Source organism: Hydra vulgaris, chromosome 03, assembly GCF_038396675.1.
Source record: "Hydra vulgaris chromosome 03, alternate assembly HydraT2T_AEP".
In the NCBI taxonomy this organism is placed as follows: domain Eukaryota; kingdom Metazoa; phylum Cnidaria; class Hydrozoa; order Anthoathecata; family Hydridae; genus Hydra; species Hydra vulgaris.
Window position 1 is genome coordinate 32,806,021 of NC_088922.1, and position 21,480 is coordinate 32,827,500.

A 21,480-nucleotide genomic window follows, 5' to 3' on the forward strand; every position below is an offset into this window, starting at 1 on the left:
CGACCGTCATTAGAAGTAGATCAACCTCTTCTTTTGAAGACGATTATGGATATTGCTCTCCATGGTGATGTCTGCTGATGAAAGACGTCGGTCAGAGGTTCTTCGGGTGATGATAGCTTAGCTATGTTTGTTAATATTGTATTTGTTAGAATTTTACTCTTAATTAGTACTTGCACTATTGTAAATATCCTTGAAATGTTAACAACTAATTTCAAGATTTGATTTGAATATAATTTACGAAATAAATCCCGTTTTCTGTTAAAAAAGTTAATTATATCCACATATATTTCTTTATTATTTAGAGCATTAAAACTCTCGACAAATTGACATCCGAGATGAACAAAATGGATTTACAATCAGTCAGAGAGCCCTCTATACTCGTCTACTTCCGAGAAGTTACGAAACATTAGAAGGCAAAAGGCTCGTCAAAACAGTCCCTGTTAGATTGATCAGTCCTCAGAATGAATCTCATTTAAAACATGTTGACGGACTCTTTTGCAGTTCAACTATAAGATATGTGGAAGAAGTTTGTTCTATTTTAGGGCCAGATGAAGAGTGTTTCATTAGCCAAGACGACAAGGCTAGAGTGCCAATTGGAATCACAGCAGCCAAAACACAGGCGCCGTTGTTGATGCATTTGGACTTTAGCAGCCACGACTTGGTCGTGGCTGCTAAACACAAACTTATACCATCTGTATACGGTGAAATTACTATCAAAAAAGATGGCCTCGGAATAACAGATGGTGTTACTCATTCTGAACCTACCTACATTGCTGTTCGATCAGGAAAACACGCATCCTCGACCGCCTTCGCTCATGGATTAGACTTTCAGCGGCTCTTGGATATCAAAGAATTCGACTATTACCAGAGATCCTCAAACTAATATGGTTAAGCCTATCGTTGTGTTTAGCGTCGATGGAAGACCCGATGAAAATCCCAGATACCAGAAAGTAATTGAAATCGGGATTCACCATTTCTTGAAGAAGAGCTTCGACGCTCTTTTCATCACGAGGAACGCTCCAGCCCGCAGTGCATTCAATAGAGCTGAGCGACGAATGGCATCTCTAAGTAAAGAGTTAACTAGGGAGATTCTTCCGCACGAACATTACGGAATTCATCTTAATTCTCAAGGTAATTTTTGAAAAAAGTTAATTTGTAAAAATATTAATATAATTTTTAACCTATAATAAACAACATATCTTTTTAAATCAGGCAAGACAATATATGAAAATTTAGAAAAACAGAACTTTGGTTTTGCTGGACAGGCTTTGGCTGATATTTGGTCTGATCTACAAATTGACGGTTATCCAACCATTGCAGAGTATATTGATCCAGACAAATTAGAGCTAGAGTCAAGGAGCCTTTTATTACAAGATCAACGTTGGATTGCCGATCATTTTCGTACAAGTCAATATTTTACTCAAATTGTGAAATGTGAAAATCGTTCTTGTTGTCAGACTATTAGAAGCTCTTACTTTACTCTATTTAGAGCAAGATTTCTTTCGCCACCTGTCCTTGTCAACTAAACTAGATACGGACTCAAAGCAGTAGATGTCTCTGAAGGAGCAAAATAATTGTTTCCATCATCCGACTTTTTGCTCATCGCATCAAACATTGAAAGTATTCTTCCTCGTACCGCCAAAGGATTTCCAATTTTGTCGTATGATGCGTTTTGTCTATCAATTCAGTCTAGCCTAGCTGATAGAATCTGTAAAAAGTGAAATATCTACTTTGCCTTTCAACCTATGTTGAAAAAGCACTCTTTTATCTATTCTTCTGCCATAACACTCCCTCTAATCAAAAGGGTCCAACCTATTCGTATCGTTGCCAAACGTCAGACAGAATTTTTGGCAGTCATCGCCTTGCAGAAGAGTTCGGAAATTGCTGAATGGTTAGATGAAAATGAAGTTGACACAACGAATTTGATTGAACCTTAAGAATACGATATCCTTTTGGAGCGCGGAGAGCATTCACTACCTATTATTTCAATCGATGATCACTTCAACAACCCATGGAAGATTATATTAAAGATATATAATACTATTTGCTTAGTTGATTATTTAATGAGATATCGACTATTATATAATTTAATTTGATAAGATCAACTATTATATAAATGTATAATTTAGTCAGAAAGAAAATCAATGGTTTTTAAGCATTTTTATAGTTTTTTAGGGGTTGAGTACACAAAAACTGACATCATATATAACGGGGGGTTGGCCAAAAATTGACAGTTTGACAAAAGGGGGAGGGGGAGTCGAAAAACTTGAGAAAAAATGCTGATTTATGGATGACCCCATAGTTGTAATTAAGGAAAGTATAAAGAATACAAAGTTCTTTGTGTTTTGAATTTTGTAGTCCTGATATACTTTGTAATTTAAGGCTGGAAATAATAATATAACATCAATAAAATACAAAAAGTCATGAAAAAGGCATTTAAGATTTAGGCGGTGAGTGGAAAGATCCTATTTGGTGTCAATTAAAATTTTTCTTTTATTTTTGTTTGTGAAAAATTTAATTGAGGTTTTAGATGAATAATAAATGAAACACAAATTTTTTTTTTTTTTAAATTTTATTTTGGTGCCTCAAGAAGTTTTTATGGTCTTATCACAGAGCACCGCGAATGAGCATTTCATTGGAAGTTCACGCCTCCTTCCTAACCGATATTGCAAAACTTACCACTGGGTAAGTTTTGCAATATCGGTTCAAACCCACCACTGGGTGGGTTTGAACCACGGATCCTTTGTTTTTAAGACAAGTGCGCTACCACTGCGCCACGGCTGCTCTAATAATTCTATTACTGTATGACTGTATTGCTGGAGCATACAAATGCTAAATTTGATCTTATTAACTTATTAAAATGCATGTCCAAGAAGATCTTTTATGACCTATAAGCTTACATTGTGAATTCGCAATTACAAATAATGTTTTCTCATTTACATATTACGATTTCTTAATTACAACTTTTGTTTTTCTAATTACATATAGCGATTTCTTATTTACATGTTGGGTTTCTCAATTACATTTTAAAATTACCTTATAACATGTTGTGTTTCTTAATTACATATTGCGACTTCTAAATAAGTTGTTGTATTTCTCAATTACATCTTACTTTTCTTAATTGCAACTTTGAAGTTCTCAATTACATCTTGAAAAGGTGTAGATGGATGTTAAGTTTGAGAATATTTAAGACACCAGGTCTACGTCAAAAAAGTTCGCAAGGAACAACTTTACCTGGTTTTTGCATGCTATACAGTTTTCTTAACTTAGTGTGATTTGTACTTGCCCATGCGATAATGCCGTAAGTTAGATAACTATTTATAAAAGAAAACTATATAATTTTTTAAGAACCTTAAATTTAAAAATGTCTTTGCTCTATAGATTATGCCAATGTTTTTTGAGGGTTTTTTTTTCAATGGAGTTTATATGTTGTTTCCATGAAAGATTTCATCAAAATTCACTCCTAAAAAATTAACGGAAGTTTGCCTTTTGATGTTTTATTAAGGAGATTAGGTAAAATAAGAGGTATTTCTTTTGATTTGCTTGGAATATGGAAAAAAGACAGTTTGTTGCATATAAACCATACACTTTATTTAATTATTCATTGACTACTTTAAAAAGTGTTTCAATATTTTTATGAGAATAAAAAAAGTTAGAGTCATCTGCAAATAAAATAAAATTTAATAAGTTTGATGTTGAAGATATATATCTTCAACATCAAACTTATTAAATTTTATTTTATTTGCAGATGACTCTAACTGGGTTTATAAACCCAGCCGGCACAAACACGTCTTTTAGACGTTTTTCTTTGCACCTTAAATGTTAACACTTTTAGATGTCTAAATTCAGATAAATATAAGACGGCTTGAGACAGCTATTTTTCGTTGTCTCAAAGATAAATACAATTAGATGGCTTATAGTTATTTGAATTTAGACGTCTAAAGGTGTTAACATTTTAGATTCTAAAAACACGTGTTTGGGCTGGCTGGGAATCATTAATTTATAGTAAGGGAAGTAATAGTCCTAATATAGAATTCTATGAAACTTCACAAGTTATAGCATTTTTAATTGTTTCTATATTATCACATTGTACATATTGTTTTCTGTTCGACAAGTAGTTTTCAAACTAGTGTAAGTTTGAATTTTTTATTCATAATGTTCCATTTTTTTAATTAGAATAGAATGATTTACGGTGTCAAAAGCTTTGGATAGATCAATGGAAACTCCTAATGTGAAACAGTCTTCTTTAAAAGCATTAGATAAATGGTTAACTAATTCTACTACCTATCCATTTAATTCTAGAATTTTTTTTTTGAAACCATCTCGGTGTAGTTAAGGCAATTTTAAAATAATCTAGCGTCTGTATGACTACGACATATTTCGTTAAATGATCAGGTCTGTGAATTATGAAAAGGCGAAAAAAATTAAAACTTTGCGGTATTGTAAAATATAAATGTTTGTAGCGAAAAAACCCAGACCAAAGATTCTTTTTTTTTTAAAAAAAATCTTCTTAAAATCACAATCGCTTGTCCAAATTTGAATGAGATTTTAAATAAATACTTTTTTTAGGTGAAATAAACATCATAGTTTAATAATATGATCTATTCTGATTGTTTATTGGCAATTATTTTGGCAAGTCTTTATTGGTCGGAATTCAAATATTTTTTGTAAAAATTGATAGAAAAATTGTATTTTGACAACTATATATAGTTAATATTCGTCAGAACCGATTAGAACTAGGATCTATAGTGGGTTAAGGCAGTCTTTCAAAAGATTTTAACTAAGTTCGTGTTAACGCTGATGAGCAAAATTGATCTAAAGACTGCAAAATGGTGTACTTTCACTATTAGGGTAGTAAAAAGGTTTTGAAAATTCACTATTGGGGGTAGTAAAAAGGTTTTGAAAACTATATTTAAAATTTTCTTATATATTACAAAAACCTGAATCAAAAAAGTTAAAACATCTAAAGCTCTTGTAAGGCATAATAAGCTCATAAAATCATGCTCATTTTAAATAAAATAATTCGAATTATTTGTAAATTGCCTTACACTGAGAAGTTGCTTACTGTACATTTCATTTTCAATTAAATAATTATACAGTCTATGGCACATTATTCGTTCAAGCAATTTAGAAAAACACGATAAGGCAGAAATAGGCATGTAATTTGAGGGGTCTGACTCATCTCCAGCCTTTTGGAGTGACTCGTGCAATTAGAGTGACTCGTGCAATTTTTAAATTATCCGGAACTATACTTGATTTAAAAGATAGATGAAAATATGAATTAAAGATGGTTCAATTATATCATAAATTTTAACTTAACTAACTTTATCTGATCCTGCACTTTTGTTCTTTTTTAGACTTTATAAGGATCGCAATTCAATTGTGTCTAGCATTGATTTTTTTGTTTTTTTGTTAGAAGTTTTTAGAAAGGAATCAAATGTTAGTAAAGCTGGAGGAATATTTCATGCCCAATTAGAGCTAACATTATCTAAAAAGCTATTCAATTTTTCAGCTATTAGCACTTTATTACAAATTAAACAACCTTCAATTAAAATTTTTCCATTTATTTATTTTGACCAATTATTTTTTTAATTGCATTCCATATTTGTTGTGAATTATCTTTAGATATTTCTGATTTAGTTCAGAATATATATTTATTTTTTTATTTTTTTATTTTTTCAAAAATATTTTTATAGCTTTTATATTTAATTTCATTTGAATTTTTTAAAATTTTTTCATGAAGTTTCTGTTTTCTCCTTGACGCTTTTAGTATACCTTTTGTTATCCATGGAGATAAAAGTGATTTTGTGTTTGTAGTAGAATAGTGTAAGTGGAGACAGTATCTCCTTTCTTCACAGCCCAATCGCGAAATATAAAATTAATATTTCTAAGTCTATATTTATTTATTGGTTTATACACAATAGAGATCTTTAAAAACAGTAAAATAAAAGTCATTTTTCCACATATATATAATGCTTAAAACATTTAAAACATTAAGCTCATATATATTGAGAATTTCCGTTTCAACAAAAAATGGTTTGGAATGAGACCCGCAAAATTAATTAAATGGATCGCATGTTTCTGACAGCGATAAAGATATTGTAACTTTTTTCTGCACTTTTCCACAAGGCTGTGGAGTCGGAGTTGGAGCTCACTTTGGCTGGAGTCGGAGTCGGAAAAGTTATACCAACTCCGACTCCACCTTAAAAAAAATCTTTCAAAGTTTCATAACTTTCATATGAATTTTATATATGTTAGTCACTAAAATATTTTATGTTCTGTCAGTCTAAAGCTTAAGTATCAAACTCTAGCCCTAAAATTGTTACAAAACTTTAAGTCCCAGCTTGCTCTGATAGCTGTAGGATATGAGAGACATAATGGGAATAGTAGTAATAGTTTGCAACAACTGTAGGGCTAGGAGTTTGATGTTTTAATTTAAGGCCTTTTAAACAGTGATAAGCAACAGGGTGTTTTGTTGCTTATCATTAAGAATCATAAATCACCTCCCCTGCGCTCTCCTCCACCATCTCTTTCTAGTAGATAAATTCATGACTTACACTGCCTGACACTGTGCTTCATATTCTTAGTAGAAAGTTAGACGTGCCAACACCTAGCAGAAAAAAGCTGCTTCACAGAACAGAAAGACTGTAAGTATTACATAAACTTTACATTATTTTTTTGTAAAGTGATAGTACACGATAAATGACCTCTATAGTACCTGTGTTTGACTTTATTATCTCTTTTACTTTGTTTATTACTGCACACACAGAAAGAGGATAAGTTCTTATATATATTTTCCTTATTCACTATAATGTAGCCTCCGTATCATGTAGAATATTATAAAGAAGTGCTGCTTTTTATGGTTGTGAACTTAGCACATGCGCTCAGCTGTAAACCTCTTATGTAGATGTGCAAAAAGTGCAGATGTTACGTTAAGACACCAAAGAAGTTATTTATCAAACTTGTGTAAAGTAGAAGCAACCCAGTTACTCCAGGCAACTAGATTCCAGCTTTCATTTCAATTCACAGCTTATTTGGAAAATGAAATGTATAATCTGATTGGTTTTAAGGGGCAACTAAGCCAATTGAGTATGGCGCGGCTAGTTAAGCACAGGGGCAAATTGGGCAACTAAACTATCTCACAAACTACGCATCAAATGACAAAACATCTAATGAACGAAAGATAGGTATACATAATAGTGATATAATGCGCATCAAATGGTTGTTGGACGGCGTTCAAGTGAGATGCGCAGGCACCTTTTCGATTTCGGACCAAAGAAGTAAAAAAAATATTTTTACTATATTTCTCTCAGATGCTTAAAAAACCATTTATCTCGCAACACTTTAGTGTTTATACATTACCCATTTATTTGACTTTTGATTATATTTTGCTAAACATTTTTCGGTAAACATTTTAAGGTCTATTCACTCTTTTAAATTCATTCTTAAATACTCTAAACAATATATGATATCTTTAATTTTTCTTTGTTTTCTTGAAATATGTTACGGTTTAATACGATTTAAAGCTATTTAATTTTTGCTTCTTTTAAAAATATTTTTACTTAAATATTACTTACTCAATAAAATATATAAGTTAAAAAGCAAAAATTTAAATAAAAGTTTTTGTTTAGTTTTGAATTACGTGTTACTTGTTTGCTATGTTTGCTGTGATGGCATTTCATATTTTATATATATTTTGATTATATATACTGTATATAAATAATTTATATATACACTTACATGGTATATTATTTCACTTACTATTGGTATATAACTGTAATATGTATAATAAACTGTAGCTTGTATACACACATATTTGTATACACACATATTTGTGTGTATATTTGTATACACACATATTTGTGTGTATACAAAGCTACAGTTATACAAACAGACACAAGCCTTCTCTCATACAGAGAGATACACACACACACACACACACACACACACACACACACACACACACACACACACACACACACACACACACACACACACACACACACACACACACACACACACACACACACACATATATATATATATATATATATATATATATATATATATATATATATATATATATAAAGAAAATATAAATATATTATATATATATAAATAAAAAGAGCTTGAAGAATTGCTGCAACATCCATTTGCAGTGACTAAAAAATTGCAAGAATAGGACTTAACTTCAGATTTAAAATCAGGTATTTTCCTTAAGGAATGGAAAAACTTGATGTTTTGCCTGTCCCAAAGAGGAGCGTTACTTGCAAGTGGCATTGCCGCTTCAATGAAACAGAGAGAAAAAGTACTATTAGAAAATAAGATTCTTTTGGCAGCTGTTTATGTAGACCCAATGCATTTGATACTTCTTGATGATCAACAACTGATTAAAGGAAAAGAAGCTCTGTTTGAAATTGCTGTAAGAATGAATAAGTTGCAGAACTGTTAGGAACAGGAGCCATTGGGTCATACTGCCACATCTTCAACATCATCTACTAATGAAGAATTTGATTTTGAAAAATATTTGGACCATAACCCAGTGAAAAAGCGCACATGGGATACGCGTGGATTTTTTCCATATGTAACCCATGTGGGGATTATTATTTTGTCCCATGTGGGTTTCATATGGCAAATCCCACATGGGTTTTATGTGGTAAATCCTACATGGGATATAGGTGGAAAATACTACATGTTATAGATCTTGATTGCCACATATTTTAATCCAAATGGTATAAAAGTAGTCAATACTAGACAAATGAAAGTCCGAATGCTTCTATGATAATTTTTAAAATTTTTTTAATTTAAAAATTACTTAAATAGTAATTTAAAATTAATCATCGCAGCTTTCAGAGAGGCTTAACTTAATCTGGTATTTGGTACTTTATCCCATTTGGTATTCAAAATGTGTAGCATTTTTGATCTTTTACATGTGATGTTTTCCACCTATAACCTATGTGGGATTTACCTTAAACTATTATGACGAAATTTTATAAAATTAAAAAACGTGTTGCAAAATGAATTTATTTTAAAATAAATGCTATTAATCAATACATCCAAAATGAATATTAAAAATATTTTTTCTTTTGCGATTTACACGCCGTTTTTTGTCGATTGAATTAATTAAATCGCTTCGGCTTGCATAATACCAAGGTTTTTAGTATCTTCTAACTTTCTTCAAACATTTTCTAAAAAAAAAAATATATAAATACAAATATATATATAAACATAAATAAATATATATATATAAATATATATATATATAAATATATATATATATACATATATATATATATATATAAAGAGAGAAAGAGAGAGAGAGAGAGAGAGAGAGAGAGAGAGAGAGAGAGAGAGAGAGAGAGAGAGAGAGAGAGAGAGAGAGAGAGCAATTTTAATAAGGAACCTTATAAGTCGAGCAATTTTAATTATTAGCCAGGTTGAAGTCATTAATGACTACAATAATTCACAAATAATTATTTCCTAATTTATTACTTACAATGACTAACGTATTATGGGTGATTGAACACATATTATGCGTAATGACCTTGAACCCATGAGGAGAATCCTAAAAAAAAGTGATCAATTAGGATAAGTAGTTAAACAAAAAAACAAAAACAAAAATGTGAAAACCTACTTTTTCAATGATGTAGACGTTGGGTGCAATAGCCACTGGATGCAAAAGTATCTTTACTTTTTCGTCACACATACACGGCCTTCTATAATAACAGGCCTTGACATCGCGCAAAATGCTGTAAAAACTGAAGGCCGAATAAACTTTTACTTTTACTTATTGATATATTTTTATATTAGGTAGGGTGTAATGGCAGTCTATGTTTTCTAATAATAATCTCTTGTAAAGACGGAAATATAAAAAGAAAACCAAAAAATTGTTAAAAGATATTTTTCGTATTTCAAATTTCATTAAGAATATTTATGTAATATTAAATAGTATCAATAACAAGCAGAACCATATCAAAGTATATATCTATATATTAGAAAGATAACTGTATTTTTAATTTTTTTTGCTAAAAATGGTAACAATAAAAATCACCAACAATAAAAAACACCAACAAAAGTTGATTCAAGCAAAAAAAAAGTTTTATCAATATATCTCAACAAGGTAAATATTTACAAATCCAAACATATTGAGAGACATATAGGCTAATGAGAAAATAAAAAACATTACAAGTAAATAGCATAATAAATTACAAAACTAATTTTCACATAAATTAAGATAGCTTTAGTACTTTGGGAGTGGTAATTAGAGAGTAATTCTTTAGCAGAATATTAGAATATACTCTGCATTGTTTTTTTGTGATTTTAAATTTATATTTAGCAGCAATGAACTGAAACTGAGTAACACAAAAAGTTCTGCATAAAGGGTCAGTAGCACCTTGAAAAATTTGACCATTAGAAAAGAGTATCAGAAGGAATTTCAAGTCCGCCTCTGTTTAGACTATACAGATAACTTCCATATTTATAATAATAATTGGTAGAATTATGATAAATTTTTATTTTGCTTTTTTGCACATAGCCAGCTATGTTAACTATAGCCACTAATGTAGATTTATTAACTGAGCTTTCAAGATCATGTATATTATCCAGAAGTTCTTTTTCATCAGTAGAAATATCTCTAAAACATATGTCACAAGTATGACAATCGATACCATCAACAGGAATGTCAAGTTGTAATATCAATTTAGTATGTTGAATATTAATTTTTTCAATTACAGATTTAGCGTTTATAAGGTAAGTACCTCCAGATCCCTGTCGAAGCTTAGGAAAAGCTTTTTCAAGTGGATCTGTTGAAAACCAACCTATTAAGACATACTTTGCTCCATTACTCAACAAAGTTTCTACGAGATCAATAAAGCCATAACATGAATGGGCTATTGCATTGCTAGTATCTAGCGTAAGCTGTTTTACACGCTTACCTGTAGGTTTCATAAAATTTGACAGTTCAGCAATATCTCGTAGCAGTTGTATCTGTTGATCACCAACTGAGTGGATTTCTCCGCATAATTCATTTCTAAACCGAATGCCAGCACCAGGTGCTTTGACATTAACAACATTCGAAAAAAAAAAAAATTTTTTCAATAAATACAGCAGTACCTTCAAATGCTTTATTTTCAATCTCTGGATGCGTTCTTAATGCAGCTACTGTTTCTTCGCAAAAAACAAAACTTTACAGTATGTCTTTCTATTGGTTTTGGATAAACTGGTTTAGCTGTAAGTTTAGAGAGTTTAAAAAGACTATTGCACTCAGTTTTATATAATGTTTCTAAATCACTCCACTTAGCCAAAGCCAATTCTTTATTGTTTAAAAATTGAAGTTCGTCAGTCTTTTCTGTCAACCAATTGTTTTGTATAGATTTTAAGAGATGCACATAATCATATAATAAATATATACCTGATGTTGATAACCATGGTTTACTATCAACTGTTTTAAACATTCCAAAAAATCTTTGATTTACACGGTTACCATCAGTAATTATTACTATTTTCATTATTATTTATCGTATCAACAATTTGTTGACATTGAGCAAACTGAAATTCAGAGGAAAAACTTGAAACAGGTTGAGCTCTACATATAAATTCTGGACCTCCAAAAAGACATTTAATCATAAATGATAAAATTGTTTTAGCTAACTTTTCAGGGTAGTTTATTATACTTGACCAAACAAAGCACCTTTTTGGTAAAGTAATGAAGCTTTGACATAGACCTAATCAATTAGTAGTATGGAAGTTCTTTTCAATGGATTTAAATTCATAAAAATACTATTTATGAAACTTAGGTCCTCCATTGAGCTTATTTTTGAAGTCAATCGTGTTAAAATCCTTATACTTGGTAACTTGTAGTCAATACACAAACAATCATATAAACTTCGTCGCATAACAAAATACTCATATGCTCTACATATAATATCTGAAGTATATAAAACTTCACCAACATTAACTTTTCTCATAGCATTAAGGTGTTCGAATAGAATATTTGACTGAAGCGAACTTTCTTTTTTTAAAAAAAATCTAACTGCTTCAAATAAAGCTGATTTTGTTTTTATTAACTTTAATTTGTTTACAGCTAAAGATGAAATATTACAAGTTGTGCCATTATGGTTAGCTACAAATGAATAATCATTGAAAATTACTAAAATAAATAATGGAACACCAAGTTTGTACATTTTTGATTGTATGTGTAAACTTTTTTTATTAAGTTGGAAAACAATAACATCGTTATTATCACTTTACAAAGATTGAATATCGTCAAATATAAGTTCATCCTCTTTTAGAAAATCATTTAACTTATCTGGTAAAATGCTTCCAAAACCGCTTGAAGTTACAGTTTTTCTAACTTTACTTGCTGGTGTGGCTAAACAACTAGGCAGAATATTTTTAAAAACTGATGGTGGGTTTAAAGGTCATTGCTTCCCATATTTGCTTTCAAAAGGTGCTTCATTTGGCCAATGCAGTTGACATACTGCTGTATAGTCTGTAACAATAAAACCAGTTCTTGGGATAGCTTCACTACATCTTTTTCTCTCCTCTAGATTCTTCGGGAATTTATAAATTGATATTTTTGTTGTAGTTGAGTATTGACATTTTTGTTGTAGTTGCAATTGATATTGTAGCTGTAGTTGTATAAATTAATATTTTTGTTGTAGTTGAAATAGTTCGACTTGCAAAGAGATACACAGCATTTTAAAGGCATTTTTAAGGCATTTTAATTATTAAAAAAACTTATCGTTAGTTTGACAATATAATTACCTTACAATGTTAACGCCTTGAACCTTACAACGTTATCGTCTTGAAGTTGCGCTATCTAATTTATAAACCAATCAAATTTTAAAGATTTATTAAAAAAGCGTGAACACAAACTTTCATCCAATGTTAAAAGATCAAAATGTAAACACAGTATTAGGAATTGGCCTTCAGTTTAACAACTTTGTTGTGAAATGTCAAGGCCTGTTATTATAGAAGGCCGCGGTCACACATAATATAATATTCTGAAACTAATAAACAATTATCTAAATCTCTATAAGTAAATTTATTCTTTGATCATTACCTTCATATCCTATCTTATTTTCATATCATAATCTATTATGGTATTATTTAAATAACATATCACAACAATATTATTAAATTTGTGATGTTTAAATATCATATGAACATTCTCTAACATGTTCATATGATATTTGAATATAGTTCTTGAGTATATTATCTGTTAACAATTGACTGATGCAAGTTCAAATGTATTCAAAAACCAAGCATGCATGCATGGGACACTGCAGTGTCCCACAAAGAAATGCTGGTTTGAAAGTCAAATTTTCTTTATTAAAAAAAAAAATTAAAATAGGGGGGAGATAGGGAGGTTTCTGTAACTTTTTTTAGGCTCCAAAACTTTAAACTTTATATATAATAAGGTTCATAAAACTTAAGGGACTTACAAAGTACATTGAGGAACAAAAACAGGAATTTACATAAACTACCTATTGAGCAAGCTTTGACCACTTATTTTATAAATTTGAGAGACAGAAGTGGAAGTGCGAATCACAAAAGAACTAATAACAAAGCTCTAAATTGATTTTAACTTTGTAGACTAACATTAATATAGTATTTAGAAATAATAAATGAAGTTTACATGATTTTTATAATTTGTATTTATTTCCATTAATTATCAGTTGTCAGTATCTATTTTATAAAATGAATTAAAAAACTATTTATTTATAGTATAATAATAATACATAAATACTAGTTTCCTAATGCTATTATCATCACAATGTTAATGGTATTCGTTTTAAAGTGAAATTTTGTATCAATTTTATTGTTTTTATGTTATATATATATATATATATATATATATATATATATATATATATATATATATATATATATATATATATATATATATATATATATATATGTATATATATATATATATAAATTAGTAAAAAACACTTATCTAACTTTTATCTTCGACTTGAAGTTTCACCATTGCTGGATCATCAGGAAGAGTTCCTGATGATCCAGCAATGGATCACTCCACAATGGATCACACTGAGCACTCTTCCTGATGATCCAGCAATGGTGAAACTTCAAGTCGAAGATAAAAGTTAGATAAGTGTTTTTTACTAATTTATTATTGCTCTGTTCTTTAAGAACATTGAGCACTCTATTTGTAAAATACACTAACATAATTTACATATATATATATATATATATATATATATATATATATATATATATATATATATATATATATATATATATATATATATATATATATATATATATATATATATATATATTATATATATATATATATATATATATATATATATATATATATATATATATATATATATATATATATATATATATATATATATTATTTTTACTTTATTTACAACACCATTTGATATACAACAAACCCCTACAAAGCTTACAATAATTCAGTTAAGATTCAATCTGAGTTATTGAAACGTAATAAATTTAACATCAATAGAAAAGTAAAGCTATCATCATTTAAAATATAAAGGGTGTTGTCAAAATATGTTGAAAATAAAATTGAGTTACTAATAAAATCACGTTCAACAATGATAAACATTCTTACTGTAGTAAAAAATAGTACTAACTGATAAATTTGAACAAATAAATATAAAATTAACAAAAAAAAAAAAGAATAAATAAGAACTTTAACTTGAACTTTAACTAAATCTTGAATTTGAATTAATTGGTACTAATGTGTTCAAGCATAACCTTAAAAAATAAGTTTTTATAACAAATTATATGTATAACTAGTTATACATATAGTTAACTATCAGGAGTTATATGTATAACTATATGCATTTTAAAGCATATTATTTTATTTAAACATCACTTTAGATCATATTACTTTGAAAACCGGACCCTGAGACTTTATTCTCAATAACACTGTGGTACTCCAGATTAAAAATTGAACAGTTTCTGTAAATATCCTGTTTTTGTTCTTCAATGTAGTTCGTAAGTCCCTTAAGTCTTAGGGACCTTATTATATCTAAAGTTAAAAGTTTTGGAGCATAAAAAAAGTTACAGAAACCCATCTTCATCCTATTTTTTTCTTTTTTTAATAAAGAAAATTGGGAATTCTTTGACTTTCAAACCTGCATTTCTTTGTGGGACACTGCAGTGTCCCATGCATGCAAGATTGGTTTTTGACAACGTTTCAACTTGCATCAGTTGTTTGCAAATAATTTACTCAAGATCTATATTCAAATAACTATTATATTATCCTAATAATACGTCTATTTGCACAAATCTTAATCTTATTTCTATAAAGAAAGATAAACATTATTCGTGGTACTTACATACTTGCTTGCCATTCTCTATATTAATATAAAATATTTTCACACAATATAAACGTAACGCAATGCAATGTCGATTAAAAATTTTTTTTTAGTTTTTTTAAAAAAATTTTTATTTTAGTTTCCAGCTTTCAAATTAATTCCCATGCAAATCCCACAGGAAACCCAGGTGGGATTTCCCATATGTGTAAATACCATATGGTTCCCACATGTAACCCATGTGGGATTACCCACATGGGTTTAAGGTGACAAATTTCCATACGGATACCACATGGGAAAAACCGTCCCACGTAAATCCCATCAATCCCACACGGAACCCACGCGTAACCCATGTGGGACGCAGTTTTATTTTTCACTGGGAAAGACCGTGCAAAGCGTTCTCGCATGGAAAAAGAGTCATCTATATCAGAGAACACTGCCAGTAAATTTCAGCACAGTTTTTCATGTGCATTAAAAGTAGTGGATTTGACACTTGACAAACAAGTTGACCGTTCATCAAAAGAAACAGTACTGCAAGCAATTGATATGTAGCTGAAATGGTTAGAAAAGTTGCCCGAGTGGTTACTGCTTTGCCACCAACTCAAGTTAGTGCGGAGAGGTTGTTCTCTGCGCTAAAAATAATAAGATCAGATTTGAGGACATTTATGAAGGAGGATCTGACGGAGGTAATACTTTCTCAGAGGACTAATTCATAAATTTATTAGTAACTGCATTAGAGTTGATTGTATATCTATTTACAAAAGTTCAGAAAAGTTATTTGTTCAGAAAATGTTTTCTAATAAATTTTGCTTAAAGCACTAAGTGGTCGGATTATTTATATCATGGTGATGAAATAGGCAATCTTAACATTTTAACGCGGTAAATTTGTTGTTACAAATTGGTGACTTATGAAGGAGTCGGAGTCGGTCCATGATAAAGTTAAGGAGTCGGAGTCGGAACTGCGGTATACCGACTCCACAGCCCTTGTCAACACTACAAAGCGGAAAAATGCCAAAGTTAGCAGATCTGAAAGAGAATGTCTCAGATTACCAGTGATACTAAACATACTCAAACAGGCTGAAGATTAAAAGAATGAGATAATTTTTCATTCGTCTGGTGTTTTTTTTATAAAAAGAAAAAGAAAAAATGATTTTAGCGCTACACAAAAAATTGGGGAAAAAAAAAGAGAGAGGTCTCAATGCAACTAAGGCATAGAACAAACAAACTCGTAAAAAAAGAAAGCCTATATTTTTAAACAAATCTGATTGGTTGTTAGTGGCAAACCAAACAAATTTTTATTTATTGGTATTTAATTTATGCAAACAAAGAATTCGTAAATACTGGCAAAATATGTAGCGTCTGTTAGTTTTGCAGGAGATATTTCCATATAATAATAAAGATATCTTGAAGTGTTTTTTTGACATAATTTATGTACCTAATTAAAGAATCAATAGACTTGTGTTGGTATATTTATAAAAAAATATGTTTTTTTAAAAGCTGTTGGAATGAATTATGTAATATATATTTCATTTTGCGCTGTGCTAACAACAAAAATCTTAATGCATTACTGAAGCCATAATAGCTATTTCCATCGACTTGGTGTTCAAAGATATAATTATTTTTATAACAATTAAACATAAATTATTGTTATAAAAATAGAAGAAACCAAATGTCAATTAAAGTTTACTACTGATATAAAAACAAAACAAGTCTGAAAATTAAAGTAACTTGTTTACAAAGTTTACCGCTTCTGTTTTTTATTGTTTACGCATTCTGAATAGGATAAATTATTTTCTCAAGATGGCCGAATAAGTCCCAAGTATTTTTAAAAATGATACTAAATACCAAAAACAGATTTTTGAATGGGGGTAAAAGTTATGATTATTTATGCAAAAATGACTTTGGTAGAAAAATTACACTACCATAGTTTATCTGAATCTAACGTGACATTATTGTTAAACATACTCATTTAGGTGTGGTGTTGAAAATAATAACTTCAATTTTCATAAAAAAATGGTTTTCATTGGATAATTTTCCCAAATAATGTCTGATTATAAGTGTCAAGTTACATTCATTGAAAACAAACACCAATACTCGCTTTTATGAAAAAATCGAATCCATAGACTTATTTATAGCCAAGCCCCAAGGTGCTTTATGGTGAAAATTACATCTTTTATAAAAAAAAAAACTACGCTTTACGATTTGATATAGTCGCATAACTTTTACCATATTATAATAGTGGTTAAAATAATCTTTCCATACATACCAAATATGTCATTTTTTGACATATTTGGTATGTATGGAAATAGCCAATGGTTTACAAAAATTTAAAATGTCAAATTTTTGTTGTCTACTTTTTAAAACCCTTTTGAAATAGAAAAATTAAACAATTTTTTGAAAGCATAATCACAAAATAAAAGTAACCAGTTTATAATTTTTGTTTTAAATGATTCGCACACCAGCATATTTTGAAAAAAACAACGTAAGGTAGTAATTTAAAAATTCACAACTCTACACATATATGAAAATATATTAATATGCATGAATATCCATAAATTAATATATAATTTAAATTATTCCATTATTAATCATTATTAATGCATTTTGTTTAAAATTAAAATATCAAGGTTACCACTTTTAAAGCTCTCATTTAACTTGCAACGATTTTAAAGGGAGAACATTAGTTGCGCCGTACATTTCAGATGGACAATGAAAACAATGAGTTATTGGTATAGAATATTTCCATTCCAAATAAATAATCAAAATAATTTTAAATGTTATCTATAAATTAACTACGCGCCTTTTTTTATAAAATAACTTCTTTATTTATAAAATTGATAAAACAAAACATCCGTAATAAAATAAATTTGTATAGTATTAAAATGCTTAGTTTCGGGTAACGGACTAAATAAAAGCATACTACATAATGGACTTGTGGTTTATAAAATTATTCTCTAAAAAAATATATTTTTTGATTTTTTTCAAAACCAACATATTTTTTGTTTATTTTCAAATTACAACAACTAGTGTAGAAACACAAAAAGTTAGAGCAAGAATAATTTTTAATTTTAGATATAAAATACAAACAGGTAATTAAAATTTTTTTTTTAAAAAATTTATGAATATTTTTTCATTTATAAATTTATTTCAAGTTGATAAAAATAAATAAATCAAATGTCTGCCGAAGTTCTTGTCAACTGTTCTTTTTATATTTAATAATTTACATGTCACAATTTGTAATTACTTGCCTAATCTTTGGTCGCATTTACTATACTTAACTAGACATTGTCGAAATATGTCGTAAGATATATTTTTGTAGGTTTGAACGTGACTAAAATAAAAATATAAAATTAAAAAAACATTAAAACAATGACAATATTAGAAAAAATTTAAATTAATTTAGTAAAAGTTATTCTTTTTCTTGTTCTATAAAGTACTCATTACTGAATTTATATAAAATAATGCTGTGTCAAACACAGGTCGGAAATTGGCCTTTTAGGTTTGATTTTGGAACACCCCAAATATTTATATAGATTCTTTATAACAAACCTTTAAGCTTCACAGAACTGTAAAAATTAAAATCCTGCAGGTGGCACATTTTCTGAAAAACCATTTAAAGTGGGGGGACCTACAAAATTTCGTGTTCAAGTAAAGAAACTACCTGAAATTGTGCAAATCTTAAATTATTGCATACTAATACTAACATCAAATAATGATTTTCTGTCAAAAAAAAATTAAAAATAAAATCTAGGAACATGGAATACACAACGTTTTTGAGGCACCGACCCCAAATGGGGCAAATAAAAAAATTAAAGTTTTTTTTTGTACAATCTCATAGGTAATCTAATTTTGTTCATAGAACTCAAATTCAAAAAAAATATAAAATTACAGTTCAAGAGTTATGACCAAAAAACTTTTGATCCCCCTCCCCTTTCCAAAAAAATTAGAAAGTTTGAAATTTTAAATGACCATAACTTCTAAAGTGCACATAGTTTTTTTATGAAACTTGAAATTTGTCAATGAATTTCAATTTGGGCTAAGAATTAACAAAAATATTTTTTCAAATGCGTATGCCCCCTCAAACGGGGCAGTTTTCCTGAATTTTAGGGTACTCTTGTTCGAAAGCTTAAATCGCAGCTATTTTTGGGATACTTCTCTTTTTTATTAATACCAAGATTTACATACAAAATAATATATTTAATAATATAAAGATCAACTTAGCTCAGCTTTTATTAGTACGTATTACTCAACATTTATTACTACTTGTTAGTTGTTTATTGTTATTTAAAGATTTGATAGATATAAATAATGATGACTAACTACATTCCAACAAAGTTATTTGATTTATTTAAATTAGAAGAAATTAATATAAATTTATTTAATTAAAGTTCACTTATAAATTTTGATAAACTATTAATACTTTTAGTAAGTATTAAAATTAAAGAACTCATAATGCCTCATTTAATGTCGAAAGAAGGAAGAAGATGTAAGTTCAAAAGATCTCATAAGTTAAACAGACTTTTAGTCTGTGCTTGTTGCTTTACTAAAAACACTAAGTGTATTCCAGTTACAGAAAACTAGGAAAGGCTTGTTGTAAAGCATTGTCACAATGACTATAGTATGAAAGTAAGGAAGTATCCAGCTGGGCTATGCCTTACGTGTAAAAGAAACTTGTACTTGGTTAAAGCTGGCAAACCTCTTTCAACATCTGTTAAACAGAAATGGAACAAAGAATCTTTAAGCAATTTCTACTGCGATAGGAGCTGCAAAAAATGTAAAATTTGTAAATTGGCAACTAATAAAATCTCAGGTTCTATATTATGCTTCTTTTTTAAAAATTAGTTAAAATTAAATTCATTAAACAGTTCTTTAAATAAATATAGACAAATAAAACAAAAATAATATAATTTCAGAAAAAGTTGGTGTTTGCAAGAGTTCAAATGTTGCTTGCTTAAAGATTTGTCAAAAATGTTTTCACGTTATTGGTATAGGTATACGCCATAAATGCTACCCTAGAAAGCAATCAAAGAATCTGGCAACTTATGTATTAAATAAAGATGTTAAAGTAAAATATTTATCTAAATATTATTATTACAACTAATTTTTTTAATCAGAATGTTTCTTATTATTATTATCTCATTTGTAAAATAGTTAGGTTTTACAGCTTTCACTGTATTGTGTAGGTTCAAGGCCAAGTAGTGTCCAATATTCTGAAAGGTTTATATTCCAATTATAAAATGGAAAAAGGTGAAGAAATGTTGTGTTCCACTGGTATAATGTTAAAAAACTTGCTTTCTTTTTATATATTTGAAAATGTTTTGCCTTTCTAAAATTTTTTGTCAATTATATAGGTGGTTCTAGAGTCCCTATAACTTTAGATCAAACTTGTACGAAACCGATAGAAATACCATTTTCTGAGTTTAACAAGTTAGTTGTTTGTTTGCAACTGATTCAGTTCAAATCTAATGTACTCTTGAAGACCTTCCGAAAAAATGGAGTCAAGTTTGAAAGTAATATGGAAAAGAAATTGGATGATAAAACAAAAATACTTAAGAACTTCTATGCTTTAGAAAACGTCTCCTTTGAGGAAAAAAGAAAGGTTTAATAAATAATGTAAAAAGAGATTTAGTTTATGTAAAAGATATTACAGAGTATATTGAATTTGTAATTGAGTACAGAAAGCAAGATCTCTTCAGTACTTTTGTAAGAGTTGGCATAGATTCAGGTATGAGCATTTGATTTGTAATAATATAGATGGATAATAAACTATAAATTTAAAGAATAATGAGTAAATAAAAACACCTTAGGTGGAGGTTCAATGAAAGTTATTGCAAACTTGTTTAACCCAAACCAACACAGACAGAATGACCGGAATGATAGGGGAACTTACTCTGGAATAAATTCTGCGCTTGTATTGGCATACTGTGAAGATATGCAAGAAACACATAGCAACCTCACAGTATTAACAGAAAAACTTCAACTTCATAATTGTAAATATTCTCTTGCATCTGACCTTAAACTCATAAACATTTTGTTGGGAATTTCGGTAAGGTTTTCAAGTAAATTATTTGAAAACCTCCCAACTTATTCTATAAAGGAAATAAATTTTGTATACATATATAACTATTTATATAACTAAAAAATATTTATAGACTCATGG

General features: G+C 28.9%; 1 protein-coding gene and 1 long non-coding RNA gene across 2 annotated transcripts in view; both read right to left on the reverse strand.

Moving 5' to 3' along the window:
* Positions 1-9,008: 9,008 nt before the first annotated feature.
* On the reverse strand, positions 9,009-13,723 carry LOC136078102 (uncharacterized). The gene is made up of 3 exons (XR_010637518.1): positions 9,635-13,723; positions 9,497-9,565; positions 9,009-9,188 (listed from the first exon to the last, which is right to left on the reverse strand). It is a non-coding gene; the product is annotated as an uncharacterized LOC136078102 (long non-coding RNA).
* Positions 13,724-18,043: 4,320 nt separating this feature from the next.
* Positions 18,044-21,480, reverse strand: part of LOC101236904 (dehydrodolichyl diphosphate synthase complex subunit nus1) — a 26,148-nt gene continuing 22,711 nt past the window's right edge. The window contains exon 5 of the mRNA XM_065792953.1: positions 18,044-18,651. Within this exon, the coding sequence (XP_065649025.1) occupies positions 18,561-18,651 (91 nt within the window). The 3' untranslated portion in view covers positions 18,044-18,560. The remainder of the gene's footprint in view (positions 18,652-21,480) is intronic.